The sequence below is a fragment of the Macrosteles quadrilineatus genome, unplaced genomic scaffold (genome assembly GCF_028750875.1).
Source record: "Macrosteles quadrilineatus isolate MER2022 unplaced genomic scaffold, UCM_ALF_1.0 Scaffold_1__1_contigs__length_201487025, whole genome shotgun sequence".
Lineage (NCBI taxonomy): Eukaryota > Metazoa > Arthropoda > Insecta > Hemiptera > Cicadellidae > Macrosteles > Macrosteles quadrilineatus.
In genome coordinates this window covers 25,959,762-25,986,651 of record NW_026542594.1, presented here as the reverse complement: position 1 = coordinate 25,986,651, position 26,890 = coordinate 25,959,762, and the positions used below count along the sequence as shown (strand labels likewise).

The 26,890-nt window shown below is 35.8% G+C and overlaps 1 protein-coding gene across 2 annotated transcripts in view; it reads left to right on the top strand.

Moving 5' to 3' along the window:
* The window catches only part of LOC129005449 (protein HID1), an 84,923-nt gene extending 60,368 nt beyond the window's left edge, over window positions 1-24,555 (top strand). For both annotated transcript variants that reach the window (XM_054434346.1, XM_054434340.1), the window contains exons 12-16: window positions 41-252; window positions 679-921; window positions 2,534-2,667; window positions 17,652-17,810; window positions 19,746-24,555. In XM_054434346.1, the coding sequence (XP_054290321.1) occupies window positions 41-252; window positions 679-921; window positions 2,534-2,667; window positions 17,652-17,810; window positions 19,746-19,809 (812 nt within the window). In that variant the 3' untranslated portion in view covers window positions 19,810-24,555. The remainder of the gene's footprint in view (window positions 1-40; window positions 253-678; window positions 922-2,533; window positions 2,668-17,651; window positions 17,811-19,745) is intronic.
* The last annotated feature ends 2,335 nt before the right edge of the window (window positions 24,556-26,890 follow it).

Below are 26,890 nucleotides of genomic sequence, written 5' to 3'. Positions count from 1 at the left end.
AATGTACAACAGATATTGATATTCCTCTTTAACCCAACAGGCAACTCAAACTTGGTGTACACGATTATCCGTAAGCGTCAGGTGTTCCACTCGTTAGCCAGTCTGCCCAGTGATTATGGCACCATAGCCAAGAGTTTGACAAAGAGGTCAAGGAAGCATGTTCCGTCGACGACAGAGCTGGACACCGGCCCAGAGAGTCCCAGCATGGAGGGCAGCAGGCCGGCACTACCTGCCGAACCAGGCACCCTCAAGGTAGGTCAACAGTTGCTTAAGTAGTTGTAAGCATATGCAGCAGAGAATGCTAAAGCTTACTTCACTCTAGTCTAAACTCACACACTAATAAGAGCTTTGAAAGCCAGTAACTTTTAAACCTGTGTTAAAATCAAGTTGTTGCCTAAATACTGGAAATCACCAGTTGGACTTGAGTTTAGGCTAAACCCCAACATGTGAACCACCTTATAATTTTTCAAAAATAATTTGAACCCTGAACACTTTTTTTTTAGTTGAATGTTTAAACTTTTGTATCAATGAGGGAATGTCCACTTTCAATTTTCTTTATCTTGTTGGATTAACCGTAGAACAAGATATTTTAAGGGTAAAGTGTTACCATTTAGTTTAAGTAGTTAGGTAAAGAGTAAGTGTTACCATAACCAAGCGTTGTGTGGCTGGATTTTTCAGGCCACACTTCCTGATACTCCTGGTATAGAGAAGATGACAGGTCAGGAATCTGGTCATGTGATGGGAGACCCTGACTCACCTGAGGATCTTGACAGTGTCAGTGCTGCCACCGCGGTCAACGGAAGAGCTGACACTGACGCCAGTAGTACCAACACAACACAAAACACCAGCAAACCACTCAAATCAGCTCCTCAGAGCCCTGTGAAGAGCAAAGCTCCCACAGTGCATCGATCCCCCTCTTTGGTAAGATTATTTTTTAATTTATTAGAGATTTACCGGGTTGGAGTTTCTATGCTTTGAACTACAATTTTGACTTTTTATCCATGAAAGTCAAAACCTTATCTGTATCATTTGTTGGGCTCTGTTCAAAATACTTGTTAGATAAGAGAACATGTTTATAGATACAGTGCAATGATGCAGTTGAGATTTAACATTGGAAATCACAAAGCACACATTGTTTGTACAGGAGTATTTTTTTTTTTTTTTATGAAATTAGGCCCAAGTCAATTTGTATGAACCACTTACACTCTCTTTCCTCTCACTTCTTGCTCTTTAAATCCTACTTTAAATTTCCCTTCAATGAAATTCATAAAAAAAAACTTAAAAACTGAAATTCTCCACTAAACACTCTTTACAATTACCTGATTAGCTTTTATTTGTTTCAATTTTGAGTTTTATGAGTGCAATTTATGGCTTAGTGGGATGATATTATCTGACTATGCATTTCAGTAGATATCCTATTCCCATGTTAAACCTGTAGGCAGACTTGGAATAAAAATGAAGGTTTAGTTGAATTGTGTCTTTTACAGAGAATGGTACTTTGTTACAATTACTTACTGATTTCTGCCAATCTGGAGGCATAGGTGCCCATCTCCCTACTTATTACTGTGCCATTCTCCCCCCAACCCTCCCACCCACCCTAACTTAGCAACCTGGCTCCTTTCTCCATAACCTATAAAAAAGAAAGAAAATCACAGTTAACTGTAAATACAAAATGTTTTAAGTCACGAGAGGTGATAAAATATTAGTAGGCGCTATATTTGAGTAATGGTCATGCCCATTAAATGGAGTTTGAGAGGTTTTGCTCATCCAAACCAGATATAATAAAATATCCACGAACTGGCAAATGCAAGACCAGCTAGCCACTATGGGACTGAAGAAAATGGAACAATTTCTCTCTATGCGTCCTCCCTGTGACTGTGGTCTTCAAATCTGCCTGCATCATAATGTTGTCATGATCGCGGTTGTATTGAGATCACCACTGCCATTGCGGCAAAATTTTTAACATCTTCTGCAATCACGGTAAAACTGAGAGCATCTCCCACGATATTGCAGCAATATCTTAACATTCCCCTGACTCACCTGAGGACCTTAACAGTGTCAGTGGTCAAAAAGGCATCATCATCATATCCAGGGATCAAGGCAAAATTAAGAGCATCTCTCTCTCTTACCATTGCAAAGATATCAGGTTGTTGTGACGAACAAATGTAAATGATAAAATACCCAAAACTGTGTTGCAAGTGTTAATATAGTGACTATAATATAAATAATACAATTACCTCGTCACAGCTCTAAAGTTTTGTTTATTAAAAAAACAGGAATAACAGGAGGTAATTTTATTATTATATTATAGTCATGAATTTAGCTCAGGGGCTAAATCATGTCTATTGATTGATATAGTGTATGAATTTAACAAAAATACTTTATAAATGTTAAATGGTAAATAAAATCCCTTCAAAAATTGCGGTGGTCACAATGCTCTGCTGGGCACCCCGGGCTGAACGCACAACTTGTAAGAGTAGCATCTCTTTTCTGACTTTAACAATCATCCTGATTGAACTTGTGTGTGTTACAGCCCAGCAGTGCAGGGGGACAATGGGTTCCTACCTCAGAGTGGGTCGCTTCATGGAAGTCCAAACTGCCTCTGCAAACCATCATGAGACTACTGCAGGTCCTGGTACCTCAGGTGGAGAAGATCTGCATTGACAAGTCAGTACCTAGTCACCCTGGCTCCACCATACAGTTAATTTCCAATTTAATAATACAGATTTTGTGATGAATAGGTTTAACAGCACAGAATTTATATTTGTGTATTAAGAGGGCAAAGTACATCATTGGCGCTCGAGAACTGTAGATGGCTGCACAAAGCTTTAGATTAGTGTAGCCTTACATTTCAAGAGCGGCAATGACTGTGCTTGTAATATACCCAGGATTTTTCCTACCACCATGATTAACTTATCATAACACAAAGATCAACTTCTAGTTGTATATATAATGTCATTTAGGCTATGTTTGGGTTTGCTTTTTTAGGTCATGCTATATGCTTACCGGTTGTTAACGTACCTGAACCTGTTAACGTACCTGGCTGTGGGTAATGGAGAAACGCCAACAGTGAAATCAGCTGAATACCGAGCGGGAATGATCCATTCCCACTCTAGAGCGTAAATGAGCTGTTTTGCATACTGTTTACAGGTGTGGCAATGCGATTATTTCCATGGAATGGTAGGAAAAGCTAGAAATACATCTAATAACACTTGAAATTAGGGATGGACGGGATTTTTATTTCCTTCCCAATTTTATTTGTATTCCCTTTCAGAGTTTTTTGAGGAGAAGAAAATTGTATTTTAGCTTGTAAGCTTTATGTTTTATGACCTTTGACTAGTTATATTCTTGACTGTTGCTAATACATGTACAATGTCAATAGCAAATAAAGATTTCTAATCTATTCTATTCTATTCTAAACAATCATAGTTTTTTTATTGTATTTCTAAAACTTGACAAAGGTTACTCGGTTAGGTTTATTACAGACTAGCTGTGTTCCCGTTCTACGCACGGGGATCAAATAGTAGTCAGTTGAAACCTTCTTACATTAAGAACAGCAGTTGGTTTGTATATTTTCAGATATGCTGGCAAAACTATTATGTATAAACCTTCACAAATACAGTAGGCTATCTGACAGTTTCAAGCAAAAACAAATGCTTCGCAATGAAATGTCACCCGGATCGTGTTGGTCCATATGTTAAATCCAATGATTAAACTAAAAAATGCTTTATAGATCTATGAGGCATAGCCCTAAGGTAGGCCAATAATTGAAAGTTACTTTCCACAATGGTTAAAAGTATTTAAAGTACTACCTCAACCTTACCATTTAACACTTTAATCGGGTTGACATTTTCATTATCAAAGGTGCTCTTGTCCTTTCCGTGAAACACTGAGAAATAAGGACATTAATGCGTTACCAACAGACATACACACAAAAATACAGAACTTAATTAGGGAATTTGCTACGCTTTAAGCGTAACAAAGTACATATAAAATTAGTATTTGAAATCTTTGTTAATGTCATCAAATTTTATCATAACAATTTATATTTGCTTAGACCGAAGATGACCCGAAATGCTGTCGAGGCCACGAACTATTGATACATAAACAATGTAAAGCGTAAAAAATTCATGGTGGTTTGCTGAACAAATGTTTTACTAAAATGCGTTATCATTTTATTAGCATAAACTAACATTTTGGAATCCAGACAGAAAAGGCAAAACTTATACAGTTAAGACATCAATTAAATTGAGTACGGCTGTAATAAATAAGGTGCAACACCAACGACAACTAATTTGTAAATAACAGTGATGTGTTGGTACGTAAAAACTATTCTTGCTGCTATCAACGGTTCTAAGGAAAAGAACCAGTACCATTGGCGTTGTCAACATCAACACTTTGGGGGTGACAAATGGGGGTCCTCCGGGGGGCTTGGGGGTGCTCCCCACAGGGGGTCCGGGGGTCCTCCCCCGGGAAAACTTGTAATTTTCAAAGCCGTTTGGTGACTTTCTAAAGCCATTTTTAACACCTAAAACCGTGCCCAACTGTCCATAAACTCCCATTTCACCTGTTGTTTGTCATGAGCAAATAGAAATCTTAAAAATTAAACTATGACGATCGCATTAATGAATTTCAAAACACACTGTAGACTACGGCCATATTCTCCTAAAAGCCGTTGGGTGACTTTCTACAGCCAGTTTTAACGTCTAGAACTGTGTGCAAAACCTCACATTTCCCCATTTATTTGTCATGAATAAGTAGACATTTTTAAAACTAACTATGACGATTGCATTCATAAATCTCAAAACATATTGTAGGCTACGGCCGTATCCTCACAAAAGCTGTTTACTGACTTTCTAAAGCCATTATTAATGTCTATGTCCAACTGTCCAAAAACCTCCCGTTTCACTTGTTATTTGTCTTTGTCATGAGCAAGTAGACATTTTAAAAATCAAACTATGACCAACTTGCATTCATGAATTTTAAAACATAGGCCTACTGTAGACTACGAAGCCATATCTCCTAAAAGCCTTAGAACTGTGCCCAATTGTCATAAAACCTTCCATTTCAATATGCCATGCAAGCAAGTAGACACGTTTTTTAACCTTACGTTTTTCTTCATTTCATAGATCTGTCACAATATGTAGCCTATAGTATCGAATTCAGTAATAGCAATGCCTATATTAACTTTAACACTAGTGTTTATATAGTCAATGGTAATGGTTGATTGCTGATTGATGCCTATGTAAAGTCAGTGGCTAGCAGACAGTTTCACAACTGTATAACTATGAGTATGGGACATAAGGAAATCAGCTGTTTTCCCGTCCTCGCTCGCGCACTTGGCGCTCGCCTTTGCCCTAGCATGTCTACAGCTGAATTCGGGATGGGACAAAACTGACTTTTCAAATATTGGGGGGGACGCGTCCCCCATGTCCCCTATTGCGGCAACGCCCGTGACCAGTACCATAAACCAACGTTTGCAATTAATAATAATAATAATAATAATCTTTATTGTCATTCAGCAACATAAAATTACAATAGACAACGTCAGAAGTTAGGACACAAATGTGACATCATGCTTAAATCTATACATCATCCTATGAAACATTGAACATTTTGTTGCATAAACTGTACATACAGGCCTAAATATTTAAATTTAAAATTCTAAGATTGAATGCTTTACACAAATTTATACAAAACTTAAGTAAATAATGCTTCAAAACTAAACAATTTGTAAATATTCAGGAAATTTATAAAAATATTTTTGGTCATGCAGGCTGCCTCCTGGTGGCCAATAGTGTTAAGAGTTCAGAGTAATTATTTGTGTTTAAAAAATCGTCTATAGAAAAAAAGGCTTTGCTAATTAGCCATCTTGATAATGTTGATTTGAAAAGGTTTATGTTATCAATTTCTCTAAATGGAATGGGAAGTTTATTGAAAAGTTGTAATTGTAAATATTTATGGCTTTTTGTGAATTTTGAAAGTCTAACTGGTGGGATGTACAGGTTGTTTGATTGTCTAGTTGAGTGGTTATGTATTGAGTGGCATTTAGTAAAATTTGTAATGTTTTGTTTAACAAAGACTAAATTATTAAAAATATAAATACTTGAAAGTGTCATTATATTATTATTTATAAAGAAAGGTTTGCAGTTGACTTTATTTGGTATATCAAACATGATCCTCAGGGCTTTTCTTTGCCAAGTAAACACCCTGCTGGCCCCACAGCTATTTCCCCAGAGAATATTTCCATATAATAAGTGTGTATGAAATAAACTATGGTAAACAGAAAGAAGTATGTGATTTGATACACAGTTTTTTAGTTTTCGCAATAAAAAACAAACTCGTGACAACTTAGATATTACATTGTTGGTATGTTCTTCCCAAGTTAATTTTTTATCTAAGAAAATACCTAGCAATTTAACAAAATCTGGATTTTCAATTTGGTTTCTACGTAGTGTAAAACATATTTTCTCTGTCTTATCACTATTAATTTCAAGAAAATTACTCTTAAACCAATTATTACCAATATCGATCATGTTATCAATTCCATGGATTGCTGTGTTAAGATTGTCAGAAGGCCAAATAAACGATGTGTCGTCTGCATATAGAACTGTTTTACAAGGCATAGCATTTGGCAAATCATTAATATATAAAATAAACAATACTGGCCCAAGTACTGACCCCTGCGGCACCCCAGCAAGAACCTCTTTAAAAGCTGATGTTTGTTTGCCGGAAGCTACATATTGTTGTCTGCCACAAAGGTAGGTTTTAAAAAAATTTAGTTCCTGGTTTTTTATACCATAAAAATCCAATTTCTGCAAAAGTATGGTGTGCAGAACTGAGTCAAAGGCCCTGCTGAGATCCACAAGGGCCAGACTCAGATAGTTGCCAGATTCAAATGTATCCAGAATATCTGACACTATGGATTCAACAGCTAAAGTTGTGGAGTACCCGGGTCGAAAGCCAAATTGATTGCTATTCAGAATTTTATTATTTGTTAAAAAATCAAAAAGCTGTATTTTAACACAATTTTCAATTATTTTTGAAAAAACTGGAACCATTGAAATGGGACGATAATTGGAAACAGAAGATATATCTCCTTTCTTGAAAATTGGCACTGTTTTGCATATTTTCAGACAACTTGGAAATGTGGAATTTAATAAGGCAATATTAACTAAATAAGTTAAGGGTTCTAGAATGTATGGAGCTATACATTTGACAATTTTGTTAGAAAAGCCATAAAAATCTTCAGAGTTAGAGGAACTAAGTGATCTTATAACTTTTAAAATTTCAATTGATGTTACCGGATTCCAGGAAAAATTGGTATTAGAAACATTTTCCTTATCTAAAAAGTCGTAAAAATGTAACCCACTTCCCCCTCCATTAGAGAACTTGTCTAAAATTTGTTTTCCTACATCAATGTAATAGTCATTAAATTCGTCAGCTGTAATTGGTGGATCCGACTTTTCACTTTTAAAAAATAAACCACTTTCTGACTTAACAACTTTCCATGCAGCCTTACATTTGTTTTGTGAACTATTAATAAATTCCTCATTATATTCTATCTTAGCGGTTTTAATTCTAGTTTTATATTTGTTTTTGTAAGATGATAGACATTTTTTTAGGATGTCATTGTTTTGATAAGCTGGTATTTTAGTCAAATCCTTGAGGAGTAACAGAGTATCCTTCATTTTCTTAAGTGACTCATCAAACCACAGGTTATTTTTTGTACTAACTTTGTAGTCCTTTCTTACTCTCTTAGATAGTCTAGGACAGTGATAATTGTAACACTTCTGAATACAGTCAATGAAACATTTAAAAGCAACATTAACATCAGCAATCTGAAAAACCGGCTCCCAATTGATGACACTTAAACTATACAAAAACATATTAATCCTTTCTTTTGTTAACAATCTAAAAGAAACTTCTTTGACTATATCAGGCACATATAAACTACTTGAAAATGCAAAATGTAAAATAGGGTGATCAGATATTTGTTCTTTCAAAACTTTACACTGAAATAAGTTTGGCTCAATGTTAGTTGCAATATTGTCAATACATTTGTTCCCTTTGGTTGGGTATTTAAAGATATAATATAAATTGAACGATTTTAAGACATTGACAAGCATTTTTGTGGGATTATCATTCTTTAAAAAATCAACATTAAAATCTGCCCCTAAAATTAATTTACAAGATGGTTTTTTTTGTAAAACAAATGTTAAAAGGCTCTCTAATTGATTAAAAAATAAATTACAATCAGAATCGGGGGTTCTGTACAGAGATATCAAAGTTAAATTGAAATCCTTAATGTAAGTGCATGATGCTTCTAATGAGCCAGTGTGAACAAGGTGTGAAATATCTATCCTATCATATGAGATATTTGTACTTAAAATTATTGAAGAGCCTCCATGGGGATCATCCTCTCTGCAAAAGGAATCTGTGAGAGTATAACCTTGGGGAATGTACAGCCTAATTTCATCTCTAAGAAGCCAATGTTCATTCAATAATGCAATATTGCAATGGGATTCCTCCAATACTAAAGCCAATTCACTTAACTTATTCCTTAAAGATTGTACATTTACATGAATTAAATTTGAATTAAATTTATTGGAGCTACATCTGGGATTATTTGTGACAGGGCCTAATGCAGTGGAGGATCCCCTATTAGAGTATCTCCTAAAAAATGAGAATTTACATTTTCTAAAACACTAGCACTGGTTTCACTTTCATTGACACTTTCGGTACACAGTGACACAGAAGGTTGTTGAGGGGCTGTTGATGATGAAGTACCGGCTGCCTTTGTAGGTTGAGAGGAGAGGGTGTTGGATTTGCAGGGTGAAGTCACAGCTACAGTTACATCTTGCTTGGTTGTCATCGTGTGTGAATTATCAACCGCAGAACTTGGATTGTTGTTACAGGACGGCAGAGGAGGATATTCTTCCATTGACTGTAAATGTCCATTATCAGCCAAAAGGGGACGTCCGTTGCCACTAGGCATGCCTGTTTTGCCTCCAGAATCTTCATTTTGTCGTGCTGATTGAAGTAACACTATGAGTTTCCTAAGGTGTTTCACAAAGTCTCTATACGATAACTTATTATATAATTTCTCCGAAGCATTTTCATTGTAGGTAACAATTGTAATTGATGCCCCTGTTTCCTGTTTGAATTTCAACAGATTGTTGATGAAGTGGTGTGGTGAGATGCGGTCCCGTGTACATCCTAAAGGGGAGCATATCAGATTTTTTAGCTCTTTCCGTTTAAAGTCTTTGGCAAGCTGATCAAAAACTGCATCGTACGTAGCATTGTATTTATGGTAGTTTTTCGAATTTTGGTAGTATTTTTGCTTTGTTACTAAGCTGTAGATTATGGCTCCCTGTTTGGATTTTTGACAGGTCAGGTTTGAATCGCAGTAATCTGAGTGACTTGGCTTTCCAAACTTTTCTTTAAAGACTGTAGCGACACCTTGACTCATCTGTTTGTCACTATCAAAATCGGCGGAGATACAATGAGCAAAAGCGTTTTTGCTGTCACCTGAGTACAATTCGATCACAGTGTTCATGTCAGCTTCCAATAGCTGTACTCTAGGTTTTATTGATTGTAATTGTAACAGGTTACTTTGGAGATTAGTTGCAGATGACTTTCTATGCTGAGGTTGACTGGAAGTTCTGATGTGATTCATAATAAGTCTGGCTAGTTCTTTTTTCCCTTTATTATTTAAGTGTAGGCCGTGAGAAGTGTAGAATGACCTTCTCAGTACCTGAGTATCGATCAGATGGACATTTTTAAATCGTGCAACCAGTTCACTTAAGTAATTATTAATCCTTTGGATTTCTAAATGAATTGTACTGTTGTTAGGAGCATCATGTCTTTGCGGAATAGTGCAAAGTAAAACTTGTTTATCTTTGTCAAATTCTTGCAACTTTTTCTCTATGTTTTTATAAATATCCTTTGTTGTGTTGTTAAGGGTATTGTTAGTTCCTGCGAGTATAGCTATGACATCACTTCTTTGCTTTAATGCTACATCCACCACATGCAATAGTTCGGTATTTGGCATTACAAGTCCGGTTGTTAATATATCGCTGTTACTCATATAATGAATTACTTGAGACACCCCTCTACCTTGGCTGTCACTGACTATGGAGAGTTTCATATGATGTTTTGATATCTTCAAAGATTTTTGTCTTGTTGGTTTTGTACTGGAGTTTACTTTCCTGACAGTGAGATTTGTTTGAGGTGATACCTGTACGGCTTTTTCACAAAACGTAACTTTTGTTTTGTTAGCAATGAGTGAGGTAGCTTTAGCATTGGAGTTAATTAGGTTTGGTTGGTGGGACACTTCATGATCATCAGATTTTTGGTTGGACTGGATGTCTAGCAATACATTATAAATGTTTTCTGTTGATATAACTGGTATGTTGTTTGTTTTTGGAGGACTGATAGAACCATTGTATTTAAATTTGGCTGATTTAACAGTTGACCATTCTACAGACCCCGTTTCACAAATGTTGTCACCTTTGTGATTTGTATTTGGAGGGTAAATCATTTTTCTTAGAGTTTCTTTGGACACGCTCATATATTGACCTTTGTGAAACCATAAAGCCAGTTGGGCTCTTCTTGTTAATATTATAGACTCAGGAAAAGGCTGTAGCATATTTTCCAATGATTCCAATGAAGGTGTTATACCTTGCATTACACTAGCAAGTACCGTGTCAGCTGCCAAAAGCATATGGATTCCACAACCATGATTGTTGGATTGCGGCGGGGTTTTCACTCTCTCAAATTGAAATAAAGCAGTTGACTTTAAAGAGGCATGCATTTTTTGTGCAACTGTTTGAGCATGACTGAGGTTATAGTCACCTTTTGAGTCCATATGAAAAAAATGGTTATTTCCCTTATCCCAGAGTAAAAGACTCCAGTGTGAGCCAGAACCTCCCACTCCTTGGACAGATGACGAGTCATTGACAGGAATAAATACTAAACTCTTGTCCTCAAGCTTAATAGGTTGTAAGATGTCCATGTAATCTTGTAAAACCTTGATCGCAAGTGTTATAACTGGGCTCATAAAGTGTATTTTTGGTTTTTCACTGCCTAGGGTTGAATTTAATATGTTAAAATAAACTTGAACCGCATCGTCAGTTACCCATTTAGATTCCAAAAGTGATAGGGAAATGTTTTCATTTAATTCTATTTTTGAGTTCTTTATGTTTTTAGTACAACTGTCATTGCTTAGATTCTCAGAAGATACATTATGAGTTGTACATGAGGCCTCATCCAACAAGACTGCTGTAATCTCCATTCCACTATCCCTATGCATCATTAGATGGGGGTCACTAATTGTAATATTATTTTCTTCATCGCATGATTCGCTAATACTAAGCATGCTTAAATTACTAGAAGGAGTGGTACTTGCTCCATTGGGCCCATCTCTATCCAAATTCAACAATATATTTGTATCAGAACTTTTGTCTAGTATGGAGGCTTGAGAACTAGCAATGCTACTTTCATTCAAAATGGAATCATTTTTGGATTTTATTTTAATGGAACTAAAATTAAAATCTTCAATTTTCAAATTAAGTTTGTGGTCTTCTAAGTACTTGGATAACTCTTTTTTCGAACGAAAAACCTTACCCCTCGGTGATGTGATGTAAACATCAATTTTCCCAGCACTGAGACCTTTTTTCCTAACAACCTCCGCTCTCTTCCATCCAGAGGGAATTGTTTTATCCACATCAGAGTTCATATTCAGTTCCAATGTATGAACAAATAAAAATCCAAAACAAAATTATCTTTTTACAAATTCAGAGTGTAAACAATAAAATAATAAACAGACTTTATTTCCTAAAGGCGTCCATTCAAAACTGACAAAACTATATTACATATCCAATGCTGTTAGCAGCTTTAAAATAAAAATAAGTGGCTACTCAATTCACCACTAGTGCTAACTTTGTAATGGCAATATTTGTTAAAAATTATTGTTTCTTCAGTATTGTGATTCCGGTTTCAAACAACATGTAAACAAGGAAGTAAACAAACTGGCAGATAATAGGTGCCCATGTCCAATGGATTGAAGCTCAGAGATAAAGTCGACCCATCCCGATGTAGATAAGGACTCAAGCAGTGCAACCCTCTTATCTGATCTGATAAGAAACCCAGCCTATCTCTTTACCTGCATAAACTAGTGATTTCACAGTAAAACTTTTATGTTTTTCTCATCTTACTCAGAGAATAAAACCGGTTTCAGAAATATTATTTTTATAAATCACGCACTGAAATAAAACTCACACAGCTGTACACAATTGTAAGTAAACAAACTATTATTTCTTGTAAAAAAACTTTAAAAACCAGAGAGCACATTTAACTCTGCACTATTGACTTTGGGTCTTCCCCCTCCACTCATTAAGAATTATAGTATATCCGACCAATTAAATGCGTTAATCAAGTCCCGAGGTTATTGATCTCTTGGTTTTGGATTTTCTCGTAAAATGTTATCGGCAATCAAAGTTATTTCCCTGTTAATTGCTTTATTTGTAAACAACTTTTAATGTAAACTTATCCGTGTCAGTAAAAAAAACAAAAAAAAACCAACCTTATACAAACAACTTAACGTTTTGTTTATTGACAGATTACGTATTCCCTAAACAATGATTGGTATATCATTAGAAGGAAATGTGACAAAAATCACACAACGCTGGGTTTTTGGATGTTTGTAATTTTATTTTTTAAATAGATATTCTAGGGAAAAGTACCGGTATCAAGGATCGTCGTCGAAAAGGTTGTTATGAATAATTGGGTAGGCGTACGTACTTAAGAGATGGGCTATGGGACTATTGGCTGTATTGTCCAGCGATTGGATCATACGGTGAGTAGGATCAGAAAGTGACAGATTGGAAAAGCGAGTTAGGCATCATCCGTAAACCTCTGTTACAATCACCCACTGCAGTTGTGATTTTTTACCTAACACTTTATACAACCGCCATAGAAGTTAATGAGTGGAAACCTTGTTTGTAAGCTATTGGCGACGATCATTAATAAATTTAAGTTTCCCAGCCCTATACAACACTGATTCAAGGTCTTCTTTCTGATTATTCTCAAGAACAAGTTGTACTCAAGAACAATTTTATACACAAAGAATGTCTGGTTCCTGACCTGGATGATGCATAGTTATTTAATTTCATTTACGGTTACACTATATTACTGTATTGCACTTGCGATTAATTAAATCCGTGATGTATGAAAAACGTTTTTAATCTTACTTGGTTGGAATTTGCTTTCAAAACGTGATCGGAAATGGTTGTGGTATTTGTAAACAACATTTGTAAACATATCAGTGACAGCTAGAAAAAAATAATCTTGATCAGTATAGCTGTTCGTTATTTCATAGATGATTTTGTGATAAAAATTGGACGAAAACTTGAAAAAAATCGCTCAAAACTGCATATTTGAACGTCCGTAATTTTATTTACAAAGTAGTGAAGCCATATTTTAATGGCTAAAGACACTCTCGCCAATCCAGTGAATACATTAAAATTACTTGAATCTTGATAGGTACTCTCGTTTTTCTGGAGAAGATAGCGTAAAATGACATCTTGAGTGTTACAGACAGAAATAGAGATGAGACTCGTTACTGCTTCTTTAATGTATAAAACGTAAAAATAACCTAAAAATATATAATCCTGAGCAATGTACAGACAAAACTCTAATTTTATTTATAGAGATGGTAACTAATACCATATGTTAATTAGGTTTTTTTGAAGTAGCTAATTCTCATGACACAAATCAGTAGATAGTTGTGTAACTGATGTATGTATCTTGAAAGGTATCTATTACCTATTACCATCCAATTATCTATTACCTACTACGTGTACAATGCAGTTTTCTGCTTGCGATGTTGGGTGGGTCAAGCATATTAACCCAATACTTTTCCAAAGTCAATGCTATACCTGTTTTACGTAGATGGATGTCTCCTTGCAGTATCTAAAGTCAATGCTGCATTTGGTTCTTGTGAATATGATGTCTTTTTGCAGTATCCAAAGTCAATAGTTCATCTCGATCTCATAAATTAAATTTATATTTGAGTATTCAAAGTCAATGGTGTATTATGGTTGGCATAAAGGGCATGCCTATTTAATGTATCTAAAGTCAAAGGTGAATTAGCCTAATTGGTTTTCAATTTGAAGTACCTATGCTCAATGGTATTAATCTGATTGTTCTTCCTTTTTGTTCTGTATTTGTAATGTGCTGTTTTAGTTTAATTTGTTGGGTTGAGAAACTTATGTTACAAAGCTTTTGTTTATCTTTTGTTGTTATCTTGCAAATTATATCATGGCAACCAATAAACCCATAAGGCCCATGTTTACTTTCTAAAAGTTATACTCACATAGAGATAAACCCTGTTGTCCAATTACCACTATTTCAGATTTTCACCTTCCTATAGTTGGTTACTATGGCAGTGCTAAATTTTGTGTAGATTGGTTCAGCCATTCAGGAGGAGTATTTGAAAAACAAAAGCAGGAGTGCAATATAACACAGAGTGGGGATAAGAGCTTCGCTCGCTCCGCTCAATTACTATCAGTTGTATCATCTCCAGCAACTGCCTTTGACTACCTTGATGGCTTGGCCAACATGCTGTGATTTCTAATCCGATACCCCATACTAAAAAAACTTGCATTAATATAATCCTTGATTATAATTTGATGGATTTATTAACTAAGAGTATGACAGTAGAATCCCTCATATCCGAACTTGGAATAACCAACTCCTCAGGATATCCACCTAGTGTCCGACCGTCTACTTGTTTACTGTCTGGGGCGATTACACCCAGGGCCGGATCTAGGAACCGCGAAACCCCGCAATGCGGGGGGGCCCAAGCCCTTAGGGGGCCCTAAGAGCTCGTAAAAATTAAAATTATTTTAATGCATATAAACATAATTGAATAGGACGGCAAATTTAGTTTTGACAGACAAATAAATATTGTCAACATCAAAGCTAAAGTTAGAATTATTAAGTAAATTTAGACTTGTGATTTTACTCGTCGACAACTCGGGACCTCGCCCTAGCTAGACAGTTCAATCTCGCCACTTTCAGTCAGTCCATACTCAGTCAGCTCAGTCCAGTCAGCACGTCAGCTGCATATGGTGAGCTTCACAGATCCACTACAGTCCGATCGGACCGAGCGACGTGGACGACGAAGTGTCAACTAGCACTAGCACTCACTCTCACAGTTGAGCTGAACAATAAGTCATAAGTCTGTCGTGGTAAAGGAGGGACTTACTTGTACTAATCTTTGTAGCGTTATCTAATGACCTAATTCGAAGGCGTTTGGGACTCCGTCCAAACAGTAGTTTAAACTATTGCCACGACAGGCGCTGGGTGCAGCGAGCGATCTCAATCGGGCGTAGTGAAACTGCCCCGACGTTTAGGGTACTTTTGAAACGATGAAACTGCCCCGCTCATTAAAAAGGATTAGCAAGGGTCGCCTCGCAAGACTAGAAATGCTGAAATTGCCCCGAGCACCCGGTCAGGTAGTAGCTACAGGATTGGGGATAAAAGGGAATTATTTTTGTCTCTGTGCCCTATCAGTGACTGCAGTCTTCTAAAGCTGCCGTCGACTGCTTTTCCTGCCAAGCCACAATTGTTTCTGTACCAATACCTAACCCAACCTAACCTAACCCAACCTAACCTAACCTAACCTAACCTAACCTAACCCAACTTAAGCTAACCTAACCTAACCTTAAAACAGCTAGAAATTCCTGATATTGGTGGTAATTATTAGAAGACTGCAGCACAGAAAACGTACTACTAGTAGTACGTTTTCTGTGACTGCAGTCACTGACAGAACGCAGGAACAACAATAATTCCCTCTTTTTGTTTCTGTACCAATACCTAACCTGAAATAAGCTAGTAATTCCTGATATTTTGTGGTAGTTATTATAAGACTGCAGTCACTGACAGAACGCAGGGACAACAACAATTCCCTTTCCCCCAGACCCGTAGCGGCTACCTGGCCGGGCGCTCGGGGCAATTTCAGTATTTCTGGTATGGCGAGGCGACCCTTCTTGATGCTCTGTAATGAGCGGGGCAGTTTCAGCATTTAAATCTTACCTAAAATATTGGGGCAGTTTCATAGTCCCCTCTCAATCTGTCAACGCAATTATTTAGAGATCAGTCAAAATAGTGAATACTACTGTAGTTTTGTGAGGTTATGTTTATCGTGCCGTGCCGCCGGTATTCTATAGTTGTTAAATTAAATAATTAATTAATATACACAGTTGTACCTGTACCTCTGTTTCTTTTCGTTATAAGTGTAGTTAAGTGCGAATTAATGAACAATGAATTAGGTGAAAAACATGTCTACGAAGTATGCTAGTGGTGAGGTTGTAAGTTTTGAATAGAGAGTTGAGTTAAAACTGCTAGCTAGGCCCGCCAAAACCTGATTTAGTTTATAACCCAATCTCAAAAGTCATGCAAGAGCAGAAAAGGATTTTCTAGAAATTAGATCAAAACTAAAAATTAAAACTAGGTTTAAATAGTGCAAGTTAAATTATGAAATAGAAACCACAATAGAGGATTAGTTGTTATGTTTTGCAATATCTATTCATATTTTAATATAGGCCTAGTTCTATTAGGATAATAAATCTGATCTATTAAATAAATTTAGTAAAAACTATTTAAAAATATACTTTACTCTACTCTACTTATGTCTACTTGATCGTGACAAACAACAGGTGAAATGGGAGTTTTTGGACTATTATTGGACACAGTTTTAGGCGTTAAAAATTGCTTTAGAAAGTCACCAAACGGCTATAAAAATGTGAAATTTTTCAGGGGGGGACCCCCGGACCCCCCTTTTTCTCTTGGGGGGTGCTTCACACCCCCCCAACCCCCCGGAGCCCCGTACGCAGCTGTAGGGGCCCTTGGAGGACTTTTGCAGGGGGGCCCATATTTTGTAGATCCGGCCCTGATTACACCGAGCCCAATCATTGCAGAGACTGCAAGTTACGCTCACGGGAGTTGCCGCGGTCGCGGGTGACAATTACCAGTGTTGCGGAGACTGCAAGCTGTGCTCACGGGTGTTCCCGGTGTCAGGAGACATGATAACCGAAGTCGCGGAGACTGCAAGCTACGCTCATGGGAGTTGCCACAGTCACAAGAGACGATTACCGATGTTGGGGAGACTGCAAGCTACACTCAGAGGAGTTGCCGCGGATGCAGGGGACGATTACCGAAGTCACGGGAGTAGCTGCAAGTTACGCTCACAGATGTAGCCGCGGTCGCAGGAGACGATAACCGATGTCGCGGGGAATGCAAGTTACGGTCACGGGTGTTGCTGTGGTTGCAGGGGATGATAACCGAAGTTGCAGAGAATGCAGGTTATGCTCCTCCCAATATCCGACCTTTTGGCCGTTCCAAATATAGCCGGTCATGGTCGGGTATGAAGGGTTCTACTGTAATTTAAACTCTCTATTTCACTATATTGTTTGGTCAATCATTACAATGTACCTTATTCAATATTGTTTAAAGGAACAACTTCAATATTGTCTTCAAGTATTATTATTGTTTAATACCGTAAGAATCATAGCAGTACAAATATTTGATTTCTTTACTATGCTTTTACTGTACCGGTATAATATATTGTTGCTATTTTCTTCCAGGGGACTGACAGATGAGAGTGAAATCCTCAAGTTTCTGCAGCATGGAACTCTAGTCGGACTGTTGCCTGTCCCTCACCCAATCTTGATACGCAAGTACCAAGCCAACTCTGGCACTACCACATGGTTCCGTACCTACATGTGGGGTGTCATCTATCTTAGGTAATTCATCGTTTATTTACTTATGTTGTTAACAGAGGCTGACGATTGGTTTAGACGTAAACTCGAAATATACCTACACATTTTTGTAAATTGTGTATAAATTTATTTATATTATGAGTAGCCAACAAATCAAGATTAACATATCTTAGGTAAGTCACAATGTTGGCTGTCCTTCACCCAATCTTGATACGCAAGTACCAAGCCAACTCATTCACTACACATGGCTCTGTCTGTACTTACATGTGTGGTGTCAATTATCTTAAGTCACAATGTTGGCTGTCCCTCACCCTATCTTGATACACAAGTACCAAGCCAACTCATTCACTACCACATGGCTCTGTACTTACATGTGTGGTGTCAATTATCTATGCTTACCAACATTGGACAGTCACAATGTTGGCTGTCCCTCACCCAATCTTGATACACAAGTACCAAGCCAACTCATTCACTACCATATTGGTTCTGTATCTACATGACCAGGCTTTAGAGTGTTCCCTTAAAAAAAAAACTTAATAAATACCAATGACACAAGCGCAAGAGACATTAAAAAAAATATATATATAATTCTGTGATAAAAAGTTTTGTTAGAATAAAAGTGATGAGTCAGTAAAAAAGTGAGTGACCTGCACTATTTTAATTTGTTCTAGCTATATTTACATTCAATATCACTATAACTAGTGTACCTGTTGCTCGAATTCGAGCAATTGCGAAGCATGCGACTCAAAGATTACGGAAATACTCACGATCTACACAACAGTTAGATAAAATCAAAATCTTTTGTAAATACCTTTTTTTTTTCAAAAAGCTGATCTTGTTTTTTAGTGTTTTTAGTGTAAAAAAACAATATTTCTATTTATTTTACTTGGTTGTGTTCTATGACTTTTTCTATGTTTCCATTGTTTGCAAATCGGTTATTTCAATGATTGCTCAAGAAATTTTGCATATTGTTAATTCAGTTTTGTTTTTAGCCTATATCTAATTAGTTAGGATTTATCGCCATTTTCCATTGTAATAATTACACCAACCCAAGTTTCGTCTACAGATGTAATATGCCAAAGAATATCACCTACGCACAATATCCAAGAAGTGGTAAAATAAGGCAGAAACCAACCCATACAATAGATACCTATAAGTTAACTCCATAAGAAATAATTTTAAAAGTTACTGTGATATTAGGATTTTCCACTCATTTGGTAATTGAACATTATATTGCAAAACATGACACGATGCAGAAGAAAATCAATTTTAAAATCAGAAAAATTCATTGCAAATACTGTTACTTCATTTTGACAAATTCAATAAATCACAATTTAAATATTAACAGCTGTTGCATTAAAAAGTAGTGTAGAATTATGCATATGGTCGTAATGTAAACAAATCTGAAGAGGCAACTTTAAAGGCTTCTGGGGCAGAGCCCCAAGGGAGTTTACCTCTTTCCTCTTTTGATGGATCATCTACAGACCAAGACCTTTCTTTAGAGACCCCTACCAAGTTTCTACGCCCACCCGTTCTCTAAAATTAGCTGTGACAAAAACCCCGTTTTCCTCCATAAGAATAACATGGGATGGGAATTTAAAGGCCACGGAGGCAGAGCCCCAAGGGAATTAACCATGTTTCTCTTTTGATGGCTCATCTACAGACCAAGACCTTTCTTTAGACACCTCTACCGAGTTTCTACGCCCAGCCGTTCTCTCAAAATAGCTGTGACAAAGAAAAACAGTTTCAAATTAATATATAGATAAGTTATAACTAATAAGTAATATCAGATGGTTTTGGCTTAATACTTTTGTGTGTTCTAATGCAATATTATTGATTTAGTGAGTTTGAAACAAACAAGCTCTTATCAGAATATATTCTCTCCTAATATCGCACTATTTTTTATATTTATTCAGGCACTTAAATAACCAAAATTTCATTTACCTGTGTATGTTTCAGAAATGTTGATCCTCCTATTTGGTACGACACAGATGTAAAGCTGTTTGAGATCCAACGAGTATAAATACAAGATTTGTGATGGTGGTTGAGTCAGCTGTCTTAAAATAGGTACCTTATTTAAGTTTTAAAAAAATTTATACTTTCAACTTTTTTATTCTTTCTTTCCTGCAATTATTTTTGACTTTGTAATCATTACAGGACAAAATTTCCTCCAATATTCTTTTCATTCTAGAAAGAGCACAATTATTTGTTAATTGTTACAATAAAAAAATAGTTAATTAATTAGATTTGTTGTTAAATAATTTTAATTTGTAACATTGACTGTGTATAGTCAATATTTGTAATGAATTAGCGGACGATTCAGTTAAAAATTATCTACATCATGATAACAGTTGTACAATTTATGAACCGTACTTCATACATTTGAAAATCAGTACATTTAAAAATGGCTTGAACCATATTTTCATAATAAGTAGAGCTTAAGGAACTTGTAGCTTAAAAGATGCAGGGTCTTTAAAACTAATTGTTAAACATAGACATAGTTGTTAATCATTTTGGTTCTGATTGCTAAGTAGTTTTTTTTTTTTTTTTTTTTACGGACTGATCAAGCTATTTACTGCAACAATGTGCAATGTGTTTAGTTCATCATTTATATCAAGCAAGGATAACAAATTGCTTGCAAGAACTGCATCCACATCCAAGACTGCTATATTTCCTACATTAACTTGCATCATTTTTGTTTTAGGATAGGGAAAACTATTTATCATTCATTGTTGTTTAGTACTACTACATTCCAAATAAGACAATATTATGGTATTGCTGTTACTTCTGGATTTAGATTGTGATCAACATTCCTTTACTAAGTGTACTCTGGCATTTCTTTAATTAAAATTACTGCATTTTTTTACTAATTTAGTTTCTTAGGATAAAATGTTAAACTGAGTAAAATGTGATACAAATGAATGAGGTGTATCCTTGAAATGTACTAGGTATTTTAATGTTACCTTTACACTAATTTACCTTGAGGAAAAGTTATAATGATTAATTTTTACCTGCTTAAAAATAAATAAAGATTAGTATGATTATGACAATGACTGAATAATATTGATATCACTATATGAAGGACGGGACACAAAGCTATTTTGTCCTAAAGAGTTCATATTTTCAGTTTTATCGCAAGCATTGAAAATTGCTAATGATTATACTTTATTTGAGGTAAAATCAGTTCATTAAACTGTATGTAGTTTTGACCCCAGATAAAGTTATTAATATTGAAATGTTTATTCATCATTGATTTTAGCTTCTGTACTGACTCATATAGCTACAGGTGAAGTGGTCCTTTTATCGTGTATTGTGCATTATCAAAAATGTTATTGATAATGTTTTAATTTAATGAATCAGATTCCTTAATAGGTAATTAAACATGCTTTTTAGCATTTGTTTCTTTATGCGTACGGTAGTGCAAGATAACAACACTTTTGTTTTAGATCTGTATGTTAGAGGTGTTAGTTTTGCTAAGTATTTTTTTGAAGTATAGTTAATTGAGTATAAAATTATATATGTGAGTTTGTTATAGTATAATCGTTTTTTAGCATTTTAATTATGGATTTCTGTTTGTTTATTTATGTTTGGTTTACCAATTAATCAAATCTTAGTATTCATATTGTAATTAACAGGGGTGTGGGAGTAAAGATTTGTTGGGTCATGTAAACGATTTGATAAAACTTTGAGATTTTTTATGAATCAATGTACGAGGATTGTCTGCAGGCTAAAGTCAAAACCATTTAGCAAGCTATTTCAATGTGAAACCAGTTCCGTGTTCTTTGCTTACATAACTATCCTAACTGGATCCAACTCTTATGCAAAGATTATTCTTGTCATAGTAGTTTGTTGATAATGATAGGAAGGAGGAAAGATCAATGCTCCTGTTAAGAAATAACTGTGTATAGTGGGAAAAGGGTCAACCCTTGACTATTACAATCCAGTGTTACTTGATAAAAGGAGTATGGAGGATTGTGTATGGACGTTAAATGTGTGAAAATTACTTAGCGTAAATTGCTTAGGGAGTTTGATTAAATAACTTCTTCATCAGCATCGTACATGTTTATTAAATTTACTGAAAGAACCTAAAAATATGTCTAAAAACATTATTGTAAAATATATTTACACTCATAATGTTGACACACAAGATGGTAAATACATATAAATTATGTTAGTAGCTTTGACTATCAATACAACTGTATCCAATAGTCAATGGTAGTAGAAATCGATTTCAATTGGACCCAATAGGCGAATGACAAGAACCTCGATAGCGTCCCTACTTAAATATATTATTGGCTACCGGAAGATCCAGTCAAGAAGTTTCTATAAATACAACTTGAGTCAAAATTAACTTGTTCATTAATCAGCTTAGTTCTACTTTTCCATTTTTCCTTGTAAATATATAATTCTTCCCAAGCATTATTAAAACTTGATATCATATAGTTGATATAGTTCACTTCAACAACTAATACTCAAAATAACCTAATAATTAATTTTTTCTAATGAGTATTCAATTCTCCCCAGGCATTCACACGAAGGGTCACGGTATGATCACTTGGATAAAATCCATTGGTTATTTGAGGCATTTGAACCCAGGACCTCGTAGACCAAAGTCCGAAACTTTAACACACAACCAACTGGCTCCCTACTGTAATAATAGCAGGCAATAGAACTTTTTGTATAATTAATCTCTTGAGGTTGAATTAATTGAAAATAAAAAAACACGAAGGACCCAGGACATAATTAGTTTATGCTAATCATGCAAAGATAGGCATTTTAACTAGATACTGTGTGTTATTAAATTGAAATAAATCTTAATCTCTAGGGGCGTGCTAAGCTTGCCATTAGACCTCAAAGGGTTCTGTTAAACATTAGCGCTTAGTTAACTATAACTGGCAATTGCGGCATTATCACTTAGATAAAATCCATTGGTGACTTGGCGGGGATCAAACCTGGGACCTCAGGGACTGAAGTCCCGCGCTCTAACCACTACACCAGCTCGCTCCCCCTTATTACATGTTAACTATAGAAGCTAATCATGTTTACTTGAATTCTTAATCTATGTTGACAGTCAAGATACTTGCTTAAAGCTTGACTTCTTTATTCACACACCCCTAGTAATCAGTTTCCATTTTGTAAATTAATTAACTTCTTCAGTATATTACATGTTATTAATTTTACGGAATGTAAATAAAAATACGTCTAATAACACTTGAAACATAATGATACATGCAAGACGAATGGGCGTAAAAAATCCTATGTACTTACGCCTCTTCTTCTTGTAAGCGACGTCATATTTACACCTATACTGATTTTAATACGACAGTAAGTATTTAGGAACAGCTTATTGTGCACACTCATTCACAGGTCCTCATTCTCCATCAAATCCCAGGTCCTTGGTGAACCATGAGATCTTTTTGACTATGGTAACTTGTTCTTCCCTTTGATCTCCAGTCGATAGGCCAAGGGATCTCATACGCAGACCTTGCAGGCTGAGCACATAAATATCACCTGGAAGGCTCCTCCTCCTCTCCACATTTCCTTTATAAGAGGCTTTCAACTCGAATTTCCATCTTGTGTAGATGTCTGTAAAATACCCAATGGCTGCTAATAAAGCCAACCACCTTCCGCAGGGTCTTCCTATTCAGCCCAAGGGCATCTGGCGCTATCACACTGGTAGGTGTCTGCAGCATTCTCTTTGACTGTACGTTGCCTTCTGTTCTTTCCCAGTTCCTTCAATGTTCTATGCCCATCCACTGGCAAACAGCTCTCTGTGCTGTGTTGTAAGCAATACCACACGTCGGCTCCGGACCCATGAGCGGGCTTTCAGCTCCTTTGTTTGCCCACTTGTCACCACCCTCATTGCCAGCAATACCTTTGTGTCCTGGAACCCAACTAAGGATAACCTTGTTGTTCTCTCCCAGGGCTTTCATGGCCTGATGACAGTCCCGTACTGCCTTAGAGGTAAAGTCAAAACTGTCAAATGCCATTTTGCTTTGCTGTCCAAGTTCATGTATGTGGTGAGGCTTGTCAGACCACGCTTCAAACACACTCTTGCACACTCGGACAGGGCAACAACTTCTGCCTGGAATACAGTGGCCAGTTTCCCCAGGCTTACTCAAAACTGTGCCTTGGGTCTGACTCCATATATTCCCACCCCAATGCCTGTTGGCTTTTTCGAGCCATCCGTATACCAAGTGATCCCCCTTTTCATGTATTCAGGTTCACCTTTATCCCAGGCAGCCCTGTCAACAATGTTGACATTTTATGGCTTTTCTAGATCTGTGATCTTCACCATCCTGTCTGGTAGCATTTCCAAGGTGTCCATCTGCACCTTGTCCACAATTCTTGTATGTTCACTGGAGGCATTATACTTCCAGTTGCCATTGCAAAACATTCTGTAGGTTACCATCCTTGCCTCCCGTTTCACAATGATGTGTGAGGTGGCAGGTTTAGCACAACTTCCAGGGCTGCAGTTGGAGTGCCTTTCGTGGCTCCTGTGATGCTAAGGCATGCCACTCTAATCATCATCAGATCCAATAGACGAATTACCATTATCTAGTCTATTCATTCACCTATTGGATCTGATGATGATGATTGGAGTGTCTAATTGATAATCGATCACCACTTACCATCTTTTTTACCATATTGTTAAACCAGTATTAATAAATGTAAGTGTAAATATATGTTTCCAGTGTTATTAGATGTATTTTTATTTACTATCTATAAGTAAAATTGTTTAATTCTGTGAATTTATCTAGGAAATAATAAGTAACATATAATGTGTCTTAACATTTTGTCTTAAGAAATTTAAAAAAAACAATGATTAAGTTTAGTTTTTTAATCTTTTCTTAAGAGTTAATTGTAACTCAAAAGTTGAAAAAAAACATTTTTTTATTATTATATTAATTAGTTTCTAACTATTAGGCCTATAATACTAAAATATCCTTATTTATTTACAAAAAAAGTATTATTGTCAATCGGTTTAATGTTTTGAAATCTGACTGACATTTAAAATATAGTGATAATAATTGTTTCAAATCATATTTTGTAAGTAATATTCAGTTTTATCAAGGCCACACTTTTTATCTATATTTAATGAATGTTTAACCAAAGATATGTTAAATTTAATGCATAAACAAGACTCCATGAACCTACTTGACCCGAAACATCGGTTTCTTAGTTTTTACCTAAGCATATTGTTGTATAATAACAAAAGTGTGTGTGAATGTAAAATAAAGAAAAAATAATGAATAATAAACGTTTTATAAACCCTTGCAGTAAAACCACCATTCCAGCAGCTTGCTATCATTTGAAACAGAAAATACATCTGTTGGGATCCACACTTATGTTGAGTTTTATTTTGTTAATTTTGCTGAATACTATATAAAGACAAATTTGAGTGAATGTTTGGTTACATCAAGGACGGTCCCAAAATATTTTTTATATACATAAACTATTATACCAGGGAAACATTAATAATTTTTATTGCAAATCGTTTTACCAAATTGAAATTCATTGTAGTCTTTACACTTGTAGCGAACGAAAGGACTAATTACAAAGTCTAACCTAAAACTTGGGATCGTTCAAGTCTGACTATGTTTTTGTACGTTATGAAAAGTAGGGAAGATCGGCAGACAACTTACGCTTTCAGCCATATATGGCAACGGCAGTGTCCGATGCTGACGTTCGACGTTCGGCTGCATTCTTCTTCTTATTTAATTTTTTGGCATTAATGTCATAATTGATTTTAACCCAGATGATTGAAAACTTGAATTGGGTATTGGATAAAGAAAATAAGTTGTATCAATGGTCAAAGTTTAAAAGGTAGTTGAATATTAATTTATCAGCATTAGGAATTTGTAATTACAGTAATGTAATTTCCCCAATGATTACCGTAGCAAATTTTCAAAACTTTAAATTAGAGCACCTGATATCATATATTTTAAGAGTAACACAACCCAATTGGCATGTTGCTAGCCACAAAACAACAACAAAGTGGTAGTGTCTCAGACTTAGATGCGGAAGGGACGGATTTAATTCCCGGCACAACCACAAAAACGTTGCACAAAAACTTTATCCTCACGTTGACCCCTTGTAAAATGCCACTGGCACTGGCGTAGAGAAAAATGAGAACACTGAGAACCAATTCTTCAGGCGGTAGCAGTGACGGGACACCGACGCAACGTTAGTTGGGTAGTGTACTTTGTGTAAGTTAACTGTTACTGACTGGGCAGGTATAATGCAGTCGTGTTTGGTGCAAGTTCTTAACACTTCTTAGATAAAATAAGTTCTCTTTTTCAAAATCTTGGTCTAATTTTGGACATTTTCTGTTAAGCATGCACATCGGCGCCAGTTGAAAGGGTGTTTTCGTAAATCAATAATGCTTGAATGTGTTGTAATGTTGTGGTATTCCTTTGATATTAAAACCACAAGTCTCAATAATGCAAAAACATGACATAATACAAGTTTATTTTTAGACATTTCTTTGACCTTTAAATAAACTGGGAAGCTTGAACACATTAAACTAATATTATTTCCAAATTTTTTTTACCCCCCAGGCCCCCCGGTGACCCCCCCCCCAAAATGTATGTCTAGGACCGCCCTTGGGTTACATTAACATTACCATTAACGCCCAATAACTTATATCACCCTTTGCAGTTTAAAAGATTGAACAACCAAACTAAAACAAACAGATCCAGATAAGTTGATGTTTTTCCAGATGGTATTTTGAGATAAGGTCCATTAATTTGTAAAATCAACCAAATTAAGCTTAGCTTGGTTCGATAAAAAAAATTAATAGCTATACAGTAATTGTATACAACCTCATACATCCTTAAGCTACATCTCTCCAACTGCAGTGGTGTATTGGGGTGGGAGTGCCTTCTAAACTGAGTTCCAAATCTGCACTTTTATAGAACCCACACATTAAAAGGCAACCCGTATTTCCTTTTGCGACAATGGTGAATGTGCCCACAATAGAAAATTTACAACTACACAACTGTTTAACTGTAAACATTATTAAAATATAAATAAACAATATCAGCAAACTGACACATTCAACCAACTGAATGTTGTATGATATTTAAGGTAATACCCTCGTG